Source organism: Asterias rubens, chromosome 9 (genome assembly GCF_902459465.1).
Source record: "Asterias rubens chromosome 9, eAstRub1.3, whole genome shotgun sequence".
Lineage (NCBI taxonomy): Eukaryota > Metazoa > Echinodermata > Asteroidea > Forcipulatida > Asteriidae > Asterias > Asterias rubens.
The window spans coordinates 18,524,230-18,548,219 of NC_047070.1; the positions used below are offsets into that span (position 1 = coordinate 18,524,230).

The 23,990-nt window shown below is 39.0% G+C and overlaps 1 protein-coding gene across 2 annotated transcripts in view; it reads right to left on the reverse strand.

The window, feature by feature from the left end:
* The window catches only part of LOC117294445, a 109,788-nt gene that overhangs the window by 77,870 nt on the left and 7,928 nt on the right, over window positions 1–23,990 (reverse strand). For both annotated transcript variants that reach the window (XM_033776848.1, XM_033776847.1), the window contains exon 2: window positions 3,388–3,462. In XM_033776848.1, the coding sequence (XP_033632739.1) occupies window positions 3,388–3,462 (75 nt within the window). The remainder of the gene's footprint in view (window positions 1–3,387; window positions 3,463–23,990) is intronic.

The following is a 23,990-nucleotide window of genomic DNA, read 5'->3' on the forward strand; positions in this document are numbered from 1 at the left end:
TTTAAAATAAATCCATATATCTCGATATCGAGAATTTATATTGTTTGTATGTTTTCTCAAAAAGTAAAGCATTTCATGGAATAATATTTCAAGAGAAGTCTTTCACCATTACCTTATGTAAACACTGTAAGTTATTTGTAAATCTGTGAACTTAAAAAACATTCTGTACCGAAAGTGTCCAATGGCTTTAAACCCAAATTTCAGATATTTTTTATTCTTCATATAAATGGTCGATCACCCCCTTTCCAATTATTACAGAGCATGCATCAACAGGTAATTTTCTTTATCATTGAATGTTGGTTTTACAAAGTCTGTATCAAATCATGTTGACAGGTGCACTTATGAGATAATTGGTTCAGAAAGATTTATGATTTGCAAAGCATGTTACCTGTAAAGGTGTTTACATACTGTAAAGTTGTGTACATTTCAGAGTTGGCGTAATTGAGTTTCAGGGGTTTCAGCACCGAGCTTTGAAATGGACATCTTGTATCAGCTTCTAACTAAGATTTTTTTTTTTTTTTTCTTTTTGACAATCTTCCCAAGTTGTTCATTGTACATTGATGATATCAACAACAAATTAAGCCACTCAAATTATTTACAGTTTAAAAAAAGTAAAGTTTTTAGTTCCTTTTTTAACTTCTGAGTCTTTTCATTTATTTGCTTGATTGATTTTGTTAAAACAATGTTGGAAAAGAAGTCCTATAAACCGTCTATATAATGCAGCCACAGCCTCCGAAAGCTACCCCAACAAATGAGCATTCCGGTTAAAAATTACATTTTTACTGAATAACCCCAAGCGAATCCCCTAGGACAGTTTGCCTTGTTAATGGTCCCCCTTTATGACTCGTAACTCCTCGCGACACAACGTTTATTACCAATTCCAATGAATAATTGGCACATTTGGACGTGGGTTCTTTCCAGACAAATGCCACTTTACTTTCTTCATCACCCTAATTTAAATTTAACAGAGGAGAGACAAGTCTTCGTCCTCACCGCTGATGATAATTTTTTTTTTGTAATAATCACGAAGAACGAGATTTGTTTGAGAGTAGAAGTTGTTTTGCTAGGAATTGTGTTGACTTAGGCTATTTCTCCAGAGTGTCACAAGAGGCTCTCCACTCCTGTCTGGTTAAATTGAATGTATTTAAAGGCTCTTTGCCTCAAGAACCACTTGAGGGAAGGTGACGCTGCTGGACTTATCTCTGAGTAATGAGGAGAGTTTTGTACAACTATTGCTCATCACTGATCCACATCTTAGATCACCAACTTGTTTGTCATGCGATCAGAGGTGCAATTTCATGGCTCTACTTACCACTGACTTCTGCGCTTACTGCGTCAAGTAAAGCGCATAATTCTACGGCCTGTTTTGCGCAGAATTTCACGAGAAGCAGAACCATAAAATTGGCCACTACTTGATGAACATCTCAACATGAAAGAAACGCACACCAGATTGAAGTGAAATGCAAGCACTTCTGAGTTGTATCGGCAATTTTCTCCATGGTTGCAAACTTAAATCAAGCACCAGCCATGCACAAAAAAAACGGCCCATTCACAATGAGAATGGCTGCATTGCTGCTATGAAGAGCCTCCCCCCTCCACAGAAATATTGTTTTAATATCAACAAATCCCTCTGTTGTCATAACATATTTCCCAAGTACAACACGGTACATTCATTCCAGACATCAACTTGTGAAGCTGTGAAAGACGTCCCCATGGTTTCTTATCAAAGCTTTTCTTAACTCTTTCCGGCTCCACCCGTTGCTCTGAAACTAGATTATTAAAGAGATGTGTTCTTTTTAAATACACGCAGGATTAAATTAAACCCCCTCCCAAGAGGAATACCCCTAGAGTTTTATCGTATTCTTTACTTGATTACAAATCTAAGAGCACAGTTAGAGTGAATAACGGGATAAATAGCAAATAAATGTATAAATGAATAAATGTACAGCTTTTAGACGTGGGAAACCCCAGCGGAGAAAAACCCACGCAATCAGAGGACTGACAGCCCAATCCACATGAACGTGGGATTCCACCAGGAGTCAAATGATGTGAAAGGCGGAGAAAAAAACCACTGAGCAGAGCTTAGTTTCATAAAGCTGTTAAGCAGAATATTCTGCTTAGCAAAACTTTTGGCTAAGCAAGAACCTACTGAGATACCAATCGCAATGGCCGCAATGGTAACTTGTAGTGTTCTGGCTGGCAACCTTTTTCCCCGCTAAGCAACAGTTTGTTGTGCTCAACAAGTTTTTGTGAAATTGGGTCCTGATTCTACTGTTAGTGTGTGATATAAGCTGAGAAAAGTGAACTGTTAAGCGCAGAAATCTGTGGTAAGCAAAGTCATGAGATTTGGCCTTGGAACCAGTCACAAAAACTTCACCTGGTATATTGGCTGGTAAACTGTTTCTTGAGAAATATTTTTCTTTGCTAAGAACAGTATTCTGCTCAACAGCTTTATGAATTTTGGCCCTGTAGCTCACAAGGAGGGAACCTTTCAATAAGGGTGCTTGATTTGTAAATGAGAGACACTGAGGTGAACCCCCTACTCTTCCACAATAAATGTTCTGGGTTGTGTGCACTACCAATCCTAGTACACAGGGTCTATGGCTTTACGTCCAAATCTCAAGGACAAAGCAATGGACCCTTCCCATGAAATATGCTAATTACATTCACGCATGCGTACAGACCCTGTTGGTTGGCAAATGCAATAGAGTTGTGCACTAAGCAGACGCGCAAAAAGGTCACGCACCCATTAGCCGTGCATAAAACAGCGCGATGTTGCCTCATTTTGCCAACCAAAACGTTAGTGCGCACGCGCTATGTGCAATTTACAAATTTCATGGGAAGGGTCTATTATGGTTATACAAAGCACCTTGCTCAAGGACTTGGGACTCGAACCCATACTCTGCTGGTAAGAAACTGACGAGCTGGAGTCTGCTGCTCTAAACAGCTCGGAATCGCTACAAGTGTCTTGCCTAAAGGACACAAGTGTGGTAACTTACACTCTCACATATCAAGTCCCTTTTCCCCCTCCCCCTTCCTCCTCCATTGAAATCAACTCCATCGTCAGACAGGAAGTCCAATTTAAATGTCAAGTGACTGAGAGACCTCAGAGAGACCCAGACTGATAGGGGTGGTGGGTTTGGGGGGGGGGGGCAAGTAGGCTTGTCTGGACCAAGGGGTGGTGTTTGACCAGATTCTGGGGTCTCCTAGGGGCAAGGTTTAAGATTTGGGGATGGGTGTGGCATTGGCAAATATGTTTTATATTACTTTTCTCACACGCCCCCCCCCCCCTAAAAATTGTTATCAAAAATAAATTGCCAATGTCACTTGTTTGGAAGAACATCGAAGCAAACGAAATAAAACTATAGATTCACAAATAATACATACCTTCCAATGGTACTCCATAAGTAATTTGCTATCTCTATTTGTGGTGGTGGATTTAATGTACACCAACCTCCGTACCTGCAAACAGAATTAAGAAAAAAGGACAAGTTTAGCCATCAGAGACCTCTTTAACACAAAATTGTTCACTAGACCAGCACGGCTATCGCACAAATAATGAGTATTTTGTGAAGTAGTCTACATGGCCTTCTGAGGATTATAAAGGCGAGAAGTCTAAGCAGCACAAAGGCAGGACTTCTGAGTAGCGCAGAGGCAGAATAATGTTTACAGATGGAAATAATACACACACAATTGAAATAAAACTTCATTTTGACTTCTCTGTGTAATAAGAAAAAACCCTATCTCGATCAACTCTACGGAGGAAGACATAGAAACTGCCTCCTGCCCCAAGGCCTAAGTTTCAGCATCCTTTAAACCACATGAAGGTACGCCTTTTTGGTACAAAAATAGGCATCCATCCATAACACATTGGGAAATGAGTCTGAGAAAATGAGGAGAAGGCAGAGGACAAGGGTTTCAGCCCCCGAAAGAGAAAAGACTTTGCCATTCACTCTGCAGGTTATAGGCGACATGAACGAAGTTAAATCGTTGCAGTCCCCGCTGCTAAAACATATGATTCGAACTGCCTCTAGCAACCAGTCAACCTCGATGGTCCAGTTGGTTTACCACTAAAATTGCAAAGGTTGTGGGTTCGAATCCCACCCTAGTATTATGCCTGTGATTTTTTTCCACAGAGCCTGGAAAAGTACTGAGTATACAGTGCTTACGCACATCAGTGTTAATGAATGAAAATACTAAATGAATGAACATACAGGTATCCCACATTACAAGGTAATTATGAGTAAACACGAGAGAGAAAAAATACTTCAGTTTCCTGGTGTCACTGCCCCTCCATCAAGATAAAACAAAGTTTTCCCTGTAAAACAAGCCTGAGGCATACACCACAAATCTTTTGATGAGTTTTCTACCCGATGGAATAATAAATATGCAAATTAGGTACGGGGGATTGGTAATATATTCAATAAATTTCCTTTTTTGTATAGGGTTGTCATCACATTACATGAGTTTATTGTCAAGTTTGTTTGAACAGCAAATTATTATTTCACCATGAAATTGCTTTTGCTGACTGCTGACCATTGCCAAGGTTTTTTGTTTATTTTTACTAAACAAACACCCGAAGCAATTATTTTGATTCGTTATTCGATTCTGAAAGCCTGGATCATGTATCGAAGTATAAAAATACAAAACCAAAGAAGGAGAAAGTTGAAAACAATCCATTGAATGCCATTCAAACTCAAGGCATTTTAGATTTGATTTCTGTTCATGTATTGAATTTATATATTATATATTTTGGTTCCTTTTATTTTCTGTGGGTTTTTCCTCCTGTATTTTCATTAATTTTTTCGCTTCTTCTGATCATTGAGTTTCATTTATGTCTATATGTTATGAAAAATGTATCCTTTCAGGGAAAATGTGTAAATCAAGGAAGATGTGTGTAAAGTAAAACATGCAACAGATTTTTCATTTCTTTGTGTACAAAGCCTTTCGCTGCCAGCATCCTAGCAATAGTGGTGCAGCCAGTAGTCCTTGGGCATGTGGGCTAAAACAGATCTGCTACATGTATACATGCACGTCTACTGTCATGACTGCTAGGCCACACGCTCTGTTCCAGAGGTAAAAAGTGTCACGACTGAGACTCGAACCTACACACTGCTGATCAGAAACACCAGGGCCCAATTTCATAGAGCTGCTAAGCACAAAAATTTGCTTAGCATGAAATTTCTTCCTTGATAAAAACAGGATTACCAACCAAATTTCCATTTGTTGCATACTGCTTGTTACTGGTACTCAGCTGTTGTTTGCTTATCCTGAAAATCATGTGGACATTTGGTTGTAATCCTGTTTTTATCAAGGAAGAAATTTCATGCTAAGCAAATTTTTGTGCTTAGCAGCTCTATGAAATTGGGCCCAGATATTTAGTCCAGTGCTCAAATCCACTCGGTCACAACACAGCTCAAGCTAGAATGTCCCATTTAGTGTCCTATTTAAACAAAACAGTTGAAACAGTGGTAGACAGGATACAGATCCTTCATACGATACCTTTTGTAGACTAAATGAAGAGAGCAAAACCTCCCCTTTCAATTTGATTGTACTCGAGGCATAAAGCTGAATACCATGAAATATTGTATACAATCACAAACACACACAAAAGCAAGCGCTGCAAAGTATTTCTGTGCTGTCTACTAATCAGGAGTTTCCCCCATATCCTCACGATCTACTGTGTATTGTCGTGCCGAGAACAAAGAAGTTACCTTCAGGGCGATAGAGTGCATGACGGTGAATATAACTAAATCATTTTACTAGTTCTTGCCCGTGCATGTATTGATCTTATCCAAATCTAAACATTTCCCTAGACAGGGAAAGCAGACAAAACAACTGGGCTTGTTTGTCAATTTAAGAGTGAAACTAGTTCACAACAGAACTAGTGTTACTGAAAGGTTGTACTAAATGTACAATGTATATTCTACAGAAGTTTGACATCACAAATGACATTGGGCAGTCAGATTGTCACAAATGACATTAGGGGGTCAGTTTGTCATTAAGGACATTCGTGACATTGGGCAGTCAGGTTGTAACAAATGACATTGGGCAGTCAGGTTGTCACAAATGACATTGGGCAGTCAGGTTGTCACAAATGACATTGGGGGGTCAGTTTGTCATTAAGGACATTTGTGACATTGGGCAGTCAGGTTGTCACAAATGACATTGGGGGGTCAGTTTGTCATTAAGGACATTTGTGACATTGAGCAGTCAGGTTGGCAGAATGGCATTTTTCTGGGACCCTGGATCGAATCCCGCTGGGGCTCGAGGTAGAATAGGTTTTCAGCCCCTCCTATTGATCCTCTTTTGTTTATATTATTTGTTCTGTACACGTTTTCCAACCAACCGTGGACCTTTCCACTAGGTCCCACGGTTTGAATGTACATGTACCATCTACTCACACCCTACACAAAGTCCTTTACTTTCCCTTAATGTGACAATTATTGATTGCTATACCCAACAATGTAGTTTTATGAAATATAATAGCATCTGTGTATACATGGCTTGCAATATTTCACTTCATTGGTTTACTCAAGATTCGTCGCTGAGTTGACTTTCATTGATTGTGTTTTCATAAATTTTGGTCATAATGTACGCACATGGTGTGAATAGTCATTTTCACACCAATCTCATGATACATTTAATTAGACATTATATGGCGTGCCATGGTCGAGCAGTCTAGTTCACCGTAACTAAGCTCTTATGTTATGAGCAACAGACTACAGAGTGTGGGTTTGAATCCTGGTCATGACAATTGCGTCCTTGAGCCTAAACCTAACCATAATCGCTTCACAAACATTTGGAAAGGTAGTGCATTCTGCTCTACCAGTCAAGCTCCTGATGGATGATACCAAATTCAAAACCAGCGCTTCAAAAAAGTCACTCAAACAGTCAGACATCCCTCAAGATAAAACCTATACAGACTAGTGTCCACTCTTTTTAAAGGCACTGTACACATTTGGTAATTGTCAAGGACCAGTGTTCTCACTTGGTGTATCCAATCATAAGCATAAAATAACAATCCTGTGAAAATTTGGGCTCATTTGGTCATCGAAGTTGCGAGAAAATGATGACAGAAAAAACGCCTTTGTTGGACAAATTTGTGTGCTTTCAGATAGGAATAAAAGACTTCTAGCTAGAAGTCTTTTAATATTTTAGTGAGAAACTACCTCTTTCTCAAAAACTACGTTACTTCAGAGGGAGTCGTTTCCCACAATGTTTTATACTATCAATAGCTCTCCAATGCTCGTTACCAAGTCAGTTTTTAAGTTAATATTTGTTTTGAGTAATTACCAAACATGTACCTTCCCTTTAATATACAGCTGAGCTACTCAACCTCACCACCGACCCCCCAACCCCCACCCACCCCTAAAGCAAAATGCACGTCTACAGGGAGTAATCGTTTTAACACTACTTTTCCTAACCCCGTTGCAAGGTTCTTCGTGTCAGCGTTCAATTTCCTGGCTTCAGTGTCAAAGCTGCTACATCCCACTGCCTAACAACGTGGGGAACATTATTGCAAGGTTTTTTTTTACATCAACTTCTTCACCTTCTGGAGATTAAATAGTGGCGATAGTTGATGTCATAAACACATGACCTTTCAAGTTTCTGTATTGTTAGAAAGTTTTGCTGTAGAAACACCTTGAACCAGTGAGATCTATAAGGTTGGGTCATTTGACTGGCATTCCTCACACTGATGTAAAAACACTTAAAGACCCTGGGACACTATTGGTAATTGTCAAAGACGGATCTTCTCATTTGGGGTTTCTCAACATATGCATAAAATAACAAACCTGCGAACAGTTTAGCTCAATAGGTTGTCGAAGTTGCGAGATAATAATGAAAGAAAAAACACCTTGTCACATGAAGTTGTGCGCTTTCAGATGCTCGATTTTGAGACCTCAAATTCTAAATCTGAGGTTTTGAAATCAAATTTGAGGAGAATTACTTCTTTCTCGAAAACTATGTCACTTCAGAGGGAGCTGTTTCTCACAATGTTTTATACTATCAACCTCTCACCATTAGTCGTAATCAAAGAAGGTTTTATTATAATAACTATTTTGAGTAATTACCAATAGTGTCCATTGCCTTTAAAGAGTACAGTGCAGCTCCAGGGTCAAATTCATTTTTGTGCCGCAGCCGTTTTCAAACAAACAAAGGATTCAGTTGTGACATTGGACAAACCGTACATGGCAATTAAACATAACGACTGGTCTCCACCTACAAGCTACGATTCAATAGAAACATTGAAAGGATTTATCTATCTTTTAATATTTTTATCGCAAGTTCGACCCAGACTATGCAACTTGGTAACGGGATTCAAAAAGGAAATATTTCAGTTGAAAATAGCTTAGGGGAGATGAAATTGATATTTCTCTTAAAACAAAGTAGATTTTTAGGATGGATGGAAACATCCCCCAGGCAAGGAGTTCCAAAGAGATGCTGTTCGTGGAATAAAACAGTTTATAACACCCCTTACCAATATTCTGCTTTTTCATTGGTTTAGAGCGCGTCACATGATATGTCTTAGTTTTACTAAACGACGGCCATGTGATAGTGCATGGGTTTGCCGTGCGCTAGTCTGAAGACTAGCACACGGCGTGCAGTACTCAGACGTCCGTTGCGTGTACGAGGATGATAAATTAATAGTCTGTAACCATTTCGGATAACATGACACTACATGCAGCACAGTAAAAGTTTTCGCAATCTGTATTCGCGTTGTCCGTGGATTGTAGCATTCAGGTCTGTAACTTAATAGTACAGTATTTAGAAATGTTTGGGGTGTTATAAAACAAATATTGACTGCTTTTACTTGTGCAATGGTTAAAACTAAGACTCCCTCGGTGATCCCCGGAGCGTTCTATTTTCCCTCGGCTTCGCCTCGGGAAAATTAAACGCTCCGGGGATAGCCTCGGGAAAATAGAACGCTCCGGGGATCACCTCGGGAGTCATAGTTTTAACCATTGCACTCGAAGCAGTCAATATTTGTATATTAGCACAAGACCTTTTCTTGGGGATCTCATCAAACCATCAAATTATCAAGCAAGGTCATTCTGCTATATTTTCCTTTTATCTGTCTTAAACATTCCCCTTCAATGGAATAGTAAATTTGCCTTTCTTCCTCCTACTTAATACCCTCTTCTCTTTGATAAGCTGTCGTGATTAAGGCCTCTACACAAATTGAATTGTAGCTGCCCGATGAAATTTATCCATCTTGAAGATTCTGTCACAGCTAAATTTCCCCAATTCAATTTCAGACAATAATCCTTTAATAGTTTGGATTGACTTCTTGAATTTTCCCCCTCTCTCTTTCTCATAATTTGATTAAAACATTTTGTGACTGCATCCAGAGAGCGCAGATAAATCGTGCTGTTATTGGATGGAATGTTTGCGTTTCGGTGTTTTCGAGACTTCTGGCTGTAGGCAGCGTGGACTGTTGGTGATGTGTGTACATAAGACCAAAGTCACGGTGCAGAGATTTCTAGCGTCCACTCCCAGTGTATGAATGAGAATATTAAGACAAAGTGTTCAAGTTTATTTTTAGTTATTTTTTTTTTTTTTTGGGGGGGGGGAAGGAGGAGGGCGGTGTATTTCCTCTCAAACTGCCATAACAAAGGAACAGCGAGCTCCATAAGTAAGGAGGTCTAAAGAAGAAAATAAATTTAGCTGTTGCAAACAACTTATCAACCAAAAGACACTATAATGGTATAAATGCAAACCATAGATACTGGCCTGGCAATTCGACCCCAGCAGAGTCTTCCTCGCAGGCTAGAGGATAAATCATGACAAAGCTTGACGATTAATATTGTATGGTTTGATCTTATAAGACTCCAGCAAGCCTTGGGGGTTCTCAATGACAATACTAAAATTCAACTTTATTATTTTTACTCTATTGTATTTCTTCTAATCAAAGTTATTTGTTTTAAAGTAAATGACAACAGAGGCTGCAGTCAGAGATGCGTTGGTACCAGATGTGAAAATACCAAGATGTTTTTTGCTATATTCTAAGCAAGTTGGGACGTGAATTAATGATTGTTTCTAATAATAATAATAATAACCGTATTTATAACGCGCATTTTGCCAAAGGATACAAAGCGCCAGGTATTATTACTGCAAGGAGTGGGGCGAATTTTGAGATATAAGACCTAATCCTTAAGCACCATGTAATGGTTTACAAGGTGCTATGGCGCAATATGCTGCCAATCCAGCCAGGAACACCGGGGCGAACCCCTTCTCTTTTCGATAAGTGCACTGGGTTCTTTTACATGCGTTTACACAACACATGGGACCAACGGCTTTACGTCCCATCCGAAGGACGAAGCAATGGTTATGTTTCTTGCTTAAGGACACAAGTGTCACGGCTGGGGATTCAAACCCACACTCTGCTGATCAGAAACACCAGAGTTTGAATTCGGTGCTCTTAACCGCTCGGCCACGACACTCCCACATCTGTCATTATAATATTGCCTATGAATAAATACATCAGTATTAGCTGACCCAAAACTATTTATGATCTTTCTTTGGTTTTGACATGTTTGATGGTTTTCAAACTGAAAGGAAAAAAGATATCAACAAGTACAGTCATGACACTCCCAGCATTTCAGATGCACCATGAAATCCACTTACACAGGCTGCTAAAGACCTTTAGTTTCACAATTCATTATTTATGGTTTCACAATTCATTATTTATGGTTGATTCTACAATCAGCACCCCCCCCCCCCCATTTACAGTTTCTTTTAGCACATTGCACAGATTGTTAAGCCGCTTGACATGAAGCAAGCTACATTTTGGGCAAGCTTGACCAAGCATACATTATTAACTGCTGCATGGTCAAATCGGTTTCCATACATTGCCGTAGAGTTAGGAAGACTCAAGCATGCAGGGTCCGTTTTGAGGAAATTAACATTCTCATCGGGAAAGTGTGGTCAAGAAAACAACACCTACATGTACATACATGTACTGTCCCCCAAGACCCAAAATGTCCTGTTTTTAGAGACAAGTATTCTGAAAGGACTTACTTTACAGAGCTTTGTTATCCCATACATATGCAAGGAGATTCTTCCTACAGGCTTTCTATTGTGCAGTACATGTTCATTACTCCAATTTAGGTAAGGTGGAGGAAATTGTTCACGATTTGAAGTGCCAGCTGGACGCAAGTCCTAAACCACTGAATGAGAAGGTTTTCATGGGCCAGAGGCATGATGCTTTCCAGAGGCAATGAATTCATGCCCCTCCAATGTAATTGCCTTGGTGCCCCAATACAAATTGATAAATGCCTCATAGAGGTGTCCTTTACAAACTAAAGCAACCCTCATGCCCCTGCCCTTTTAAGAATAAAGCATCAGACATGGGGTACTTTTTTTGGTCTGAGAGGCCAGCGCAGAAACCCGGAGGTCGCACGTTCAAATCTTGCTTTACTCTTTTTCTTTTGTACAATTCAAAGTACAATTTCAAATAAAGGCAGGCCTGACAATTTCCTTCAAGAAAGGGGTGTGAACTGCCCCTCAAAACTTGTTTCCTTCAAATGTTTCTGCTATCGTAAGCGGCGATTTTATTCAATGACAGTATGCAAATTTGGACAGAGATCAAATACCTTTATAATTGCCAGATAAAAAATTAAATTTCATGGGAGACCGAGATCAGTGGAGAAGACACTGACCCTTAATCAAGTTTCCGATTTGTTATTGAAAACACAACTCTACCAAAAGATCAAATTTGTTTTTCTGATACATGCAGGATATAATATACAAATATTGACTGCTTCGAGCACAATGGATTTAAAGCTACTTGTACGACTACCGAAATGATCCTCAACGCATTTGTTTTCCCTGAAGCTAACCCGAGGGAAAATCGACCGCCCCGAGGGATGCAGAGTGTTAAGCAATACATGAGGAAAAATGCATTATTTATTTTATAACAACCTATAAATATATTTTGCCAAGATGTTATGTATGTAACAGGAAGCACTGTTGCTATGGGTATAGTACATTGGTTACTATGGGATGGTACACAAACAGCTATGGGTATAATCTCTCTCTCTAGTCAACCGAGGTCTGAATCATGTTGAGGCTCGCCCATCCCTGTCTATCTCTCACTAGGTTGGGAAAATCAGCTGGAAGCACCCCATATGGGTATAGTACCTTGTTGTGTTTTAAAATAGAGACAAATAGTCAAATAGAGACATATCATGCAGGCCTGATACTTCATGGAGGCAACGTAGGTGATTGCCTTCATGCCCCTTGGTCGATGCCTTGGTGCCCTTGAAATATTCCTCATAGGGTGTCCTTTACAATGGAGAAAATGCCTTGGTGCCCTTGCTTGCCCTTTAAAAACGAAGCATACAGGTCTGATCATGACGCGCTGCGGCGCTCTAACCAAAACCAAAGACAGAATCCTTGCAAGGGGTGCGTTATAATCGCAGATAAAAACCACCAAAACAATACCAGTTTTTTATTTTGCTTTCAATGTTTTTCCTTGACGATTTGACGATACTCGATAGCTGGTGACATCCCATACATTGTATACTGTGACCCACCCTCGTAAAGAAAATACTTACAGGACATATTTTCCACTTTCTGTTCCAAACCCAAAAAGTTCAAAGTCCTTAAAATTTCAGTTTCAAATTATCACTTTTAAATTATGAATATCCAGCAATGAAACCACAAGTGACAGTGTGTTGCTGTTTTCCCAAATCTAACTTCAGCTGAACCTTTCACAGGCCGTTTTTATTGTGTTGTTTTAAAGGCAGTGGACACTATTGGTAATTACTCCAAATAATTATTAGCATAAAACCTTACTTGGTGACGAGTTATGGGCAGAGGTTGATGGTATAAAACATTGTGAGAAACAGCTCCTCTAAAGTGACATAATTTTCGAGAAAGAAGTAACTTTCCAAGGCAGACCTTGATGTACATTTTTATATACATTGCATTAAAAGAAAGATTTTCTTTCAACCAGTAATAGAAGTGCTAACAAAACTACCACCATGCCAATACTAAACCTAATTTTACTTCAACGGTATGACAACTTTCTCTTTCACAAACTGAAACATGAGACAAGGACTCACAATGCGCTAGGATTCATTTTTTGATGAGTTGCCAACTTTCCAAATGTGATTTGTATAATTGTGACATCACCTGTCACCACTTTGCTTAGCAAAAGCAGTTAAGATACACAGTTTTTAAAAGGTAATGTAAATCTCCGCTCTTGGTAAAATCAACTACCAGGTACTTAAGCTTAGCTGCTTAGCAGTTGCACTGGTAATGTATCATTGAATACAAATACTACTGCTCCCAATCAGTTAAGCTACCAAAACCAACAGCCGTCGATTTCACAAAGAGTTAGGACTCGTCTTATCTCGAGTTAGGACGAATAACTCATCCTAACTTAGGATTAATCTTAAGGTCTGCGTGCTACAGTGCAGGGTTGGGACTCGTCCTAAGTCCTAAGATTAATCTTAAGTTAGGAAGAGTTTTGTGAAATAGACGGCAGGTACAAATGTTCTTCATAAAAAAAATATGTTTTGTTAAAAAGGGCAGATTTTTACAATTATACAGACATATTTTTAGGATGAATAAACATAAAGGAAGCTAGACTTTGTAAACAACAGAATAAAGGTCTATAACAAATTCAGAGAATAACAACATAAAAAAGAATACCATTAAGAATGCCTAGCCTGCCTCATAAAAATTGAATGGAACTTCAACTCAACTCGTAACAAAACACATTACAAAGTGATTTACAATGTTGATGCCCGAGTTGTAAGAAACAACTCTGCGAACATCTACCCACTCTTGACGTCAAAACAAAATAAAAGTCATTTACGGAAGAGACGATTTGCCATTGTAGACCCGGTCCATAGGACCTACTTTAACAAAGGATCAGACAGTTTGTCCTCAATATGAATCTTAATTGCGTGTTTTTTGACTTGGGGATTTCTTCTTTTATTTCTTAGAAGATCTGAGATCCAGTCTTGAAGATTCTGATTAAAGGTGTGGGTAAAAACATGATTTTTTAATATAGGTCACAAGTATACTCAATTAATTTGTTTATATATGTGTGTAACCAGCTCAATTTGAGTATGAATTTATTATTATTATTATTATTATTATTATTTATTTGGCAATTCACATAAAAATACAAAATACAAATAATGTATACGTAAAGGATAAAACTCTTAAAAACATTAAATATATGGAATATGCATGGAATTTCAATCACCATTCTTCATTTTTCTTATTAATTATATTTGCTAATGCTTTAATATTATTTTTATTCGGCATATTCTTGTGATTTTGTTTTTAAAAATCTTAGTTGCGTTTCACCCATTTGTACACCATTGTGTATTCAGCACCCTATACTAAGCCCTGCCTCCCCAAGTTCTGTTACAAAAATTCCATGCAGGCATATTACTCGTGTTGGATTCGAACCCACAACCATTGTCAGTGAAGAATAGATGTCATTCTACTAGACCACCTAATTAACATCTATGTAATACCAGGCTTGACGAGGAGTCCGCATGCAAACAAAAATTCAAGTTACCGTTCAGGCAAAGTTAACAGTCCCGTTAAACAACCCCCTAAAAAGTCTAAGGCCGTATCCGAATTGGCGTTTACTGTGCCACGGCCGTTGCTAAAGACGTCCTAAACCTCAACGCATGACAACCCAGAAATCTAGTTGTAGCTCTACATGTAGCTGTGGCCTCCAGTTGTGACGAAGCCTAACAATGCTATGGTGTCTACAAAAACTAATCATTAAGTATCCCTTTAAAAGACAGTAAAACCCCAATCAGACAAAGAGTCGATGTTTAAGGCCATTCCATGATCAGTCAATTGTGAAACTTTCCAATTACCTGACCTTCAAGACAATTAGGTTTGAAGATGGCGCGTATTCCCGGTAGATTTACAGCCACAAATAGAAAGAGCACTTTCAAATCCGCCATCACTGACTTCAAGGCGAAGTTAAAAAAAAAAATACATGTTTAGCATTACCGCCAACTTCCTTTTAGGGCTGCATATCTTTTTCTTTTTAACAGTTAAAAATTGGTTTTAAAAATCATAAAATGTCAACTGATAGTGATACACTCAGTGTACATCGGAACAGAAAATAAAATACTTGCAAGTCAGAACAAACTGTTTTAGTTACATTTATTCTAGTGAAAGTGAGCTACAGAGGTTTTGACTGAAACTATTAAATAAATATTTTAAAAAGCAGTAACAAGCAATATTAGCATGTTTAGTATATGGTCTAGTAAGCTTATGTCACATTGTTGCCTGTTGAACACTCTGTGGAAATTGGTTTTTGAAAATTCTAAAAAGGATGTAAGTTGGCCATCTTGAAAAAAAGAAGAAAGCCCCTCCTGCTTCCCCTTTTTCAAGAACCTTGATGTAAACATTTCTTTTTTTACTCGGCCTAATGGAAGTGCACTCCAAAAATATTTTCTAACACGTCAATGACATCAAGATTACTGTACAACATCAAATTAAGAGATAAATCGCCAACTAGATTGCCTCCATGCCCCCTGGTCATTGTCTAGGTGTCCTTGAAATGCTCCGGTAGAATATTACAATTTCGTCATGTGCCCTTTACCAAGGAGAAAATGCCTTGGTGCCCTTGCCCTTAGAAACGAAGCAAACATGCCTGCTCTAATCTCGTACAATTACATGTTGCACATGTGAAATGTCAATGTTTTTATGTGAAATCAGCTGGCTGGACAGAAACCTCTACAGTACAGAGACTACTAGAATATACCTTAATTTCCTCTGGTGCCCTTTACCAGGGAGAAAATGCCTTGGTGCCCTTGCCCTTAGAAACGAAGCATACAGGCCTGCTCTAATCCGGTACATCTACACATTGTATGCATGTGAAATGTCAATGTTTTAATGTGAAATCATCTGGCTAGACAGAAACCTCTACAGAGACTACTAGAATAGACCTTAATTTCCAAACCGTGATTGGCTTTTTAAATTGAGTCTTAATTTGACCGGCCGGTCTAATCCACGCAGCGCTTTTCAAACTCAATGCAGGGATTAATAGCACTGCAATCTATCCGGATGTGGAGACCTTTCAGTTGATGAGATTTGAGAGGGAGAGAGACTTGGACAAACTGAGGTGGGAATGGAAACCACAGACGAGTATGTTCAACATCTCCATCACCAATGATTCCACTGTTAATTTCCACACAAAAATGGGGACTCTTTCAAAATATTGGTTCAAGGTTTACATTGTATGTTGTATTTTGTTTACTTTTGCTGTTAATGTTAAAGGTTTTTTTAGCGTATTTGTAATATGAGGAATGGTCTTGAGTGTGAATAAATAATTTCCATCGTAAAAAATAAATAAAAGTATGTTCAACTTGTAGTCGGTGTAGTTTTATTTCAAGAGAAAAGGTCACTTTAATTTTATTATTACAAATTCCAAATGGAAAGTGAATCAAGTGGGCCTCAAGTCAAAGTCACCGACTCTGACTCTGGAAGCCAAGTCGGATTTAGATTATAACAAAGTTCCTCAGCTGCCATCTTGGTCCAATTTGCTACCCATAGCTGACACTTATTTATTTGCAACGTCTATTAGATTGTAAATTAGCTCAAGAAACAACTGATGTAGGTGTCCCCAAAGTGCGTGGTTGAAATCAAACGACTCCATTGAGAAGCATTAGAAGAAAAGTCAGTTGATATTCATGCATAAAACCAATCCAATCCAACATCTAGGAAGAAGTCTGTTGATATTCATGCATAAAACCAATCTAATCCAACATCTAGGAAGTATGACGTACAACATGTAGGTGTAGTAAATCAAGATGCAGATTGTGATCGGAAAAAAAAACAAAGTTTGTACCGAAGTACGTTCTTTCAAAAAAGAATGACTTATCAACCAAAGAAAGACTAAGTATCTCAAAAGCGGGTGCCACATGACTTTTCGTATAAAATGTGGGAATTGATTCGTTCAATTTGAAGCCCCCTCCCCGCCCGACCAAAACACACACAAATTGATGTCCATTTACAGGCCTGTAAGCTTCGTTTTTGCAAGGGCAAGGGCACCAAGGCATTTTCTCCTTGGTAAATGGCACCCTATGAGGAAATTGCAAATTTCTACAGTTAGCATTTTAAGGGCACCAAGGCAATGACAGGGGGGCATTGAGGCAACCGCCTCCGCATTGAGCCAACCGCCTCCGCATTGAGGCAACCGCCTCCGCATTGCCTCCATGAAGTACATTGTTTTAAAACCAGCATTCACACACAAACCTTTGTCAAATTTCACAAACATTGAGAACATTTCGCCAGGATTGTTTTTTAAGGCCCTGTCTGAATCAAGCTGATTTGGCTTCAGCTATGGCCATTGGCTTTGACGATAACATTGAAGAATAGGATTCTTCTGTGTTCTAGCCAGAGCCACTGCCATAGCTAGGAATTCAAAAACCAACTTTAGAATCCTTCACTTTTGACTCAGGGATAAGAACTGAAGGACTGAAACACAGGGCCTTGGTCACTGGCTTTGGCACTTGGCAGGTACCAGCTAATAATGCAACATTTGACTCATGGCCTTACAGTCATCAATCAACTTTCAATATTACCAATTTGCCTCAAGGATAAAGTCCTGAAACTTTGCACTTGCAAACAATAAGAAGAATTGGTTAAGGAGTCGAAACTTTGAAGAGTGGTTTTGAGTTTATGTATACAACACTTATATTTTGACCAACAACAATCAACTTTCAATATGAATATGAAACTATTATTTCTAAAAAGAGGCAACCAGCTATTCGATTGAAAAGTTGTCTGTCTGAAAAAGTGCTCAGCAATTAATTATCAAAACAAATTATCAATTGATTGTTTGCATTTATAAAGATAAAGTACTTGGGTGTTACATCAGGGTGCTCCCCAGGAAACCAGCAAAACGAAGAAGCACATACAAAAAAGAAGCAGACATGAAATTCAGGACTTAAAAGACACTGGACACTATTGGTAATTGTAAAAGACCAGTCTTCTCACTTGGTGTATCTCAACATATGCATAAAATAACAAACCTGTGAAAATTTGAGCTTAATGGGTCGTCTGAGTTGCAAGATAATAATGAAAGAAAACAACACCCTTTTGACACGAAGTTGTGTGCTTTTAGATGGTTGATTACGAGACCTCAAATTCCAAATCTGAGGTCTCAAAATCAAACTCATGGAAAAATTGCTTCTTTCTCGAAAACTATGTCACTTCAGAGGGAGCCGTTTCTCACAATGTTTTATATTATCAACCCCTCCCCATTACTCGTTACCAAGTATAAGGTTTTATGTAAAAAAATATTTTGAGTAATTACCAATAGTGTCCACTGCCTTTAGAATGCACTTGTTGTGTCCTTGGTTATTAAAGCAGAACCTCTTTATGACATGCTCTTTATAACAAGGGCTGACTGTGGTAAGAGTAATAACTCAAAAGGCATTTAGCATTCGAAAAGGACTCTACTAATGTCCAAATGTCAGACCATTAACTTTTTTTGGCAATAAAAAGAACCGTTGAAACTGTTGCTATACAGAGCTAAATCTACAAAAGCACTCACAGGCACTTTAATAAAAGTGTCATTAAACTGTTTATTATTATTGCTATTATTGTTAAGTCAGCAGTGACCATGGGTTGACCTTACCCTTACCAGTGCGTAAAAAGAAAACATCAATACTAGATCAGATGGTAAACAGGGATGTACAATGTGCGCTAACCTGAACCTTGACAAAGGTTATTAGAATGTTAGAACCCACTCCAGAGATCCTTGTTAACCCAGCAGGGGAAAACCATTGAGTGGGGTATCCCCCGTGTCTTTGGAGCTTGTTAACTCGCGCAGTTCATGCTGCAACAATCAAGCTGTTGTACTCTTAAATTTAATTCATCTGTTATTTGTCGACAAATTTTTTTTTTTTGAAAAATTGAAAACGTATGACACGGCAGACTGGATGAGTGCCACCAATCCTTCAAAAGAGATTTTACTCATGGTTGTACCCCAAAGTTTACTTTTCAAATTCATATTTATAGTTACTCTTATGTAAACTGTAGTTATCGAAAAGGAAAACTGAAAACAACAGCTTTTCCACTCCATATTTCAAAAGAAATAAGATGCTTTTTAACACTGAACTAGCCAGCTGAATTACTTTGCATACATTTTGACTGGAATTGCACGGAGGCCATAGACTTGTGGACATGTCATTGAATGTCTGACCCGGTGATGGCGTTCCGACTCTCCCCGTGATTCCCGTGATATTCTCGTAACTGCTGTCGCAACTACGTTCCCATTTAGTGGGGAGTAGAATATGGCAACCAGCGTTGGACCGGTAATGACTTGTCCACAAGGTACAGAGACCATGGCCTCCGTTACCCCCTGGTCTTTCCCTTAGTAATGGTGCCCCTTCAAAAGTTTCCAATTGACTTTTAAATTTTCCAATGGAAGTGCCCTTTGCAAAATGAAAAGGGCCTTGCCCTTTCAAAGATGAAACGCCAGGCCTGAACCACTGTTAAAGGAGAACGTTACCAGCGCAAACATTACAGCAGTGGTCGCTACTAGATACTTCCATAAGGGATGTTCGCCTACCCACTTATCAGCTGCTAACCTTAATTAAATGGATCTTCCTACCGAGCATGTCAAGTCCTCTCGTATTAGCAATTAAGAGTACTCAACAACCACAAGATAGATACTGAAAGCTGTCAATCAAGGACTGTAATTTTCAAATCGGTAGTGTTAGGCACGTACATTACAACAGTCACAGGTTGGTCAGGTGTCAAAATCGTTGAAGCAGGACTTACTCAGAGAAGTGACATGCTCTGATGTTTAATGCTTTATGAATACATGTAGTCCCCACTTGATGTTGCAAAGTGTAAAGTCGGCGGCCATCTTTATGGGCAGTGATATTAAAAAGAAATTAAACACACAACTACGTGTTCTCAAATTTTACAGGGTTTTGGGATGTTTTTAAGGGAAATATATTTAGAATGGAAATCAAAGAGTGTATGTATAATCGGTTTTAAAATAGTTGTTTAAACACAGTTTGATGGTGAGGCCTGGTTCTTGATGTATACATGTAGTTGCGTTTATTCTGGTCATTCTTGCTGGTACAACTAGGTGGACAACTCTATTGGAAGGACTAGCGTAAGTTTGTTCTCAATATTGCAAACAGTGATCTGCTTATTATTCTCCTAAAGATGGGCACAACGCACTGTTTAAGTCATCCAGTGCATGAGTGAAGATAAAGTGGCCAGCGAAGGAGCTCAAGTACAGGCTGGGGCATTCACAGCCATGGATGCCCTAGAAAATGCTGGATGGACAACATCCCAGTCGACCATCACGTACATCGACTCAAGAACTTTATCCAGAACCAGGATTATATCCAGGACTGGGAGACAAGAAATGCAATCAAGCAAGGCCGACATGACTATGATTAAGAATGCATCAAACTCTCCACCTCCCAGGGAACAAGAAACGCCAAACCATGCACTAGTAGCCATACAATGTAGTTTTAAAAACCAATGTCTTCATTTACACTGTTTGTTTTTCTTGTTCCACACTTGGGAATGCAAGGCAGCAACCGTTGTTGAAGTACAAGGACCTTCTGAACTTCCATGTCAGCATCGGAGCACAGGGCTATGTTATTTTGAAGTCAACTGTTGGAGTCAACTGTTATTAAAGGCAGTGGACACTATTGGTAATTACTCAAAATAACTATTAGCATAAAACCTTACTTGGTAACGATTAATGGGGAGCTGTTGATAGTATAAAACATTGTAAGAAAAGGCTCCCTCTGAAGTAACGTAGTTTTCGAGAAAGAAGTAGTTTTCCATGAATCCGATTTCGAGACCTCAAAATCAAGCGTCAGAAAGCACACAACTTCAGGTGACTTCTACCTCCATGGTGTGACAAGGGTGTTTCTTCTTTCATTATTATCTCACAACTTCGACGACCGATTGAGCTCACATTTTCACAGGTTTGTTATTTGATGCATATGTTGAGATACACCATGTGAGAAGACTGGTCTTTGACAACTACCAATATTGTCCACTGTCTTTAAAGGCATCTTGTACCGTAAGAAAACATTAACATTACACAGAGCTTACCACCAACCAAACAATTAACATGCCTTGAACTTTGCTCCTGAAGGGGCACAGCGATTTCCCTCTGATAAGGGGCACTATTAGGAAAATGTAGGTTTGTATTGGAACTTTGCAAAGGGCACCACAGCAACAGCTCTGCGCACCAAGGCAATTGCTGCGGGTCCATGAAAGTAATCGTGTCCAATAGAATGCAAATTGTTTTTCAGCTAAGAATCAAACACAAAATTGTAAATTTTTGTTATTTTTACCTCAGCACCCTGCATTTTCACCATTCTCCAGGTTTGGCTTGTGTCAAAATTCTGCACCAAATGTAGGCCTATAGAAGAGCTACGTAATTTCATTACCTACACTGCAACCTTTGAAATTAATGCTGCTTAATTTTTAAAGCACGCAATTTCATAAGCATCATGTTACTCTATGTTCATACAAGTATATTTGTTCACAAAAAGTGCAGTGAAATTGGATCTGGACAAGTTGGGAGTCTGCTCCGGTGAAAAAGTGCAAAATTGTACCAGATACAAATATTGAATCAATAGCATTTCTGGCAGTAAAATTGTGTAAAGTTCCTGCAAAGTTCTTCATACTATTTCAGGGCAGAGTGGAGCGCAATCTTTCCCCCTAGCCACTTACTGTGCACTTTGAAATACTGCAATAGGTCTACATGTATATTTCATTAATTCTAAGCATTCTTTACGAAGGAAAACTGCCTTGCCATAAAATAACACCATTTACGAACGCAAATTATCTACTCTGCGATAGTAGAGAAGTCTATCAAATTTCGAAAAATCTTCTCCAAGGTGGTAGAATAATTATAAAGTTAGACAAGTTCTCAAAAGAACATAATCTACCGAGCAAGTAGATACACACATGGTGTTACCACAAATGCACAAACTAATACATTGATATCTCATCAAGCAATGCCTCAAATCCAATATTTATGAAACTGTAAGTTGCAAAAGGTGTATTGCAGATCCTATATATGCCTCTCTTAATATTTATGCATGACGTCATAATTCTTACCCAAAATGAGGCTATGGGCGCATGTCCCCCATCACTTGCAGTGGCTGCGCCCATGGACTCGTTTTGGGTTAGCATTGTGACGTACCTCATGCATAAATATTAAGAGAGGCGTATACTGTACTTTGATAAAATCATAATAAACATGGAGCTACGGACAACAAAGTTTCCACGCCATTGTAACCACACTAAACAGTGCCTTTAAAACACCACACACTCAGCAAGCAATGGCCAACCATTCAACCATTTATAGCAGACCACTGGAGACCAGTCCTGCCCTCATCACAGCATAGGGGGCAGATAGCAGCTCAACCCTGTAATAACTGTTTGTAATTGGAAACTTGATGTCCTCAGCATGGAGGTCACACAGGGCCACAACAATTTATAGGTCGAACTGGGCCTCTGGGGATTGAAGTCTCACAAGCAAAGACCAGATACACTGTGTACAGAGTCTATGTACAGAGAACTGGTTCTCAGCATAGTAGAGGAAGGTATACGTATTTTCCTGCAGATAAGACGCGTCTTATCTCACTTTTTTGACCAACAAAAAATTGGTACGTCTTATCTTTCGATGCGCCTTGTCTGCTGACAATAGATTTTTTTTTATGATCACTGCGTGAAATACAAAATACCTTCTTTTTCTTGTCCAGTTCAAATCAACGGTCTTTGAGTGAAGAATCCTTACTCAATAATTCGGTCAAATAGGGCTATTCAGACTTTGAGACTGTATTTTCGTTTGAGCAATGCCGCAATCCCCCAGACCATCATTTCATTCCAACTATGGAATCAATTAACCTAGGTTCCAAAAGGCAACAAAATTACTTCTTTGTGTCAATGTACCGACACCGGGCGCGCTTGGTGTTTTTCTTTTGTGTGCGGTTAAACATGCGCCTTATGCGGCGGTGCGCCTTGTCTGTTGACGTTTGATTTTTTTCGGGTCATTTTAGGGTCCTGCGTCTTGTCCGTCGAGCGTCTTATCCGCAGGAAAATACGTGCTCTTCCTGTTTAGTTATCATGATTTTTTTAAAGCAAGGTTTTAGAGGCCTTTTAGAATTATCAAGTATACCTTTGGTTTTTGAACCATTTGGTTGTTAAAATCCTAAAAGGATTATGTAAATATAGGTCCTACAAAAAAATACAATTAAAAAAAAAAGGTAGACATTTATGAATAATTAAGTATTTCAATGTGCCCATAAATACATGTAATATGTTACGTGCTTGCTTGTTTGTTTACTATCACGGATGTCCCCATTCACAAGCTAGCATATCGGCCAGGGGCTTTTGGAAGGGGGAAGGTGGACTCAAGTTCAAATGCACAAAAAACATCAAGAATGCCCAAGATAAACACCAAGTAACACACATTCGGTGGACCTAATTGTTTCAATTCAGCAAGCTTGCTTTGAAGAGCAAAACATACACGTCTAGAAAGCCCCATACTTTTGCCCAAAAAAAAGCGGAGACCCCTGACCCATGAATGATTTCCTATATTCCACAGCGAAAAATGCTATCTATAGGCCCCTGGATGTACGTGCCAGTTGTTGAGACTCAAAACCATTAAAATTACACTCCTTACAGTGTATTAAAGTGTTCAATGTGCATAATTTATGTTCAGTCTAAATATTTTGCCATCAAATTGCAGAGAAAACCACTCACTGTATTATTTAGCTCAAGGACAAATAGCAACTCAGGAACCAGTTCTTGTCCATGAATTCATAATTTAGTGGTTTCCAAAACCATTAATACATAATGGAAGTATTAGAATGCCGTTAGGGAACGCATTGAGAGGTACAGAAAACTGGTTGATCATGGGCAGACTTGTGCCATGTTTTAATAATTTGGGGGGCTAATCATCCTGACTCGCAGCTAGAGCTGCATTGCGAAGGACGCGG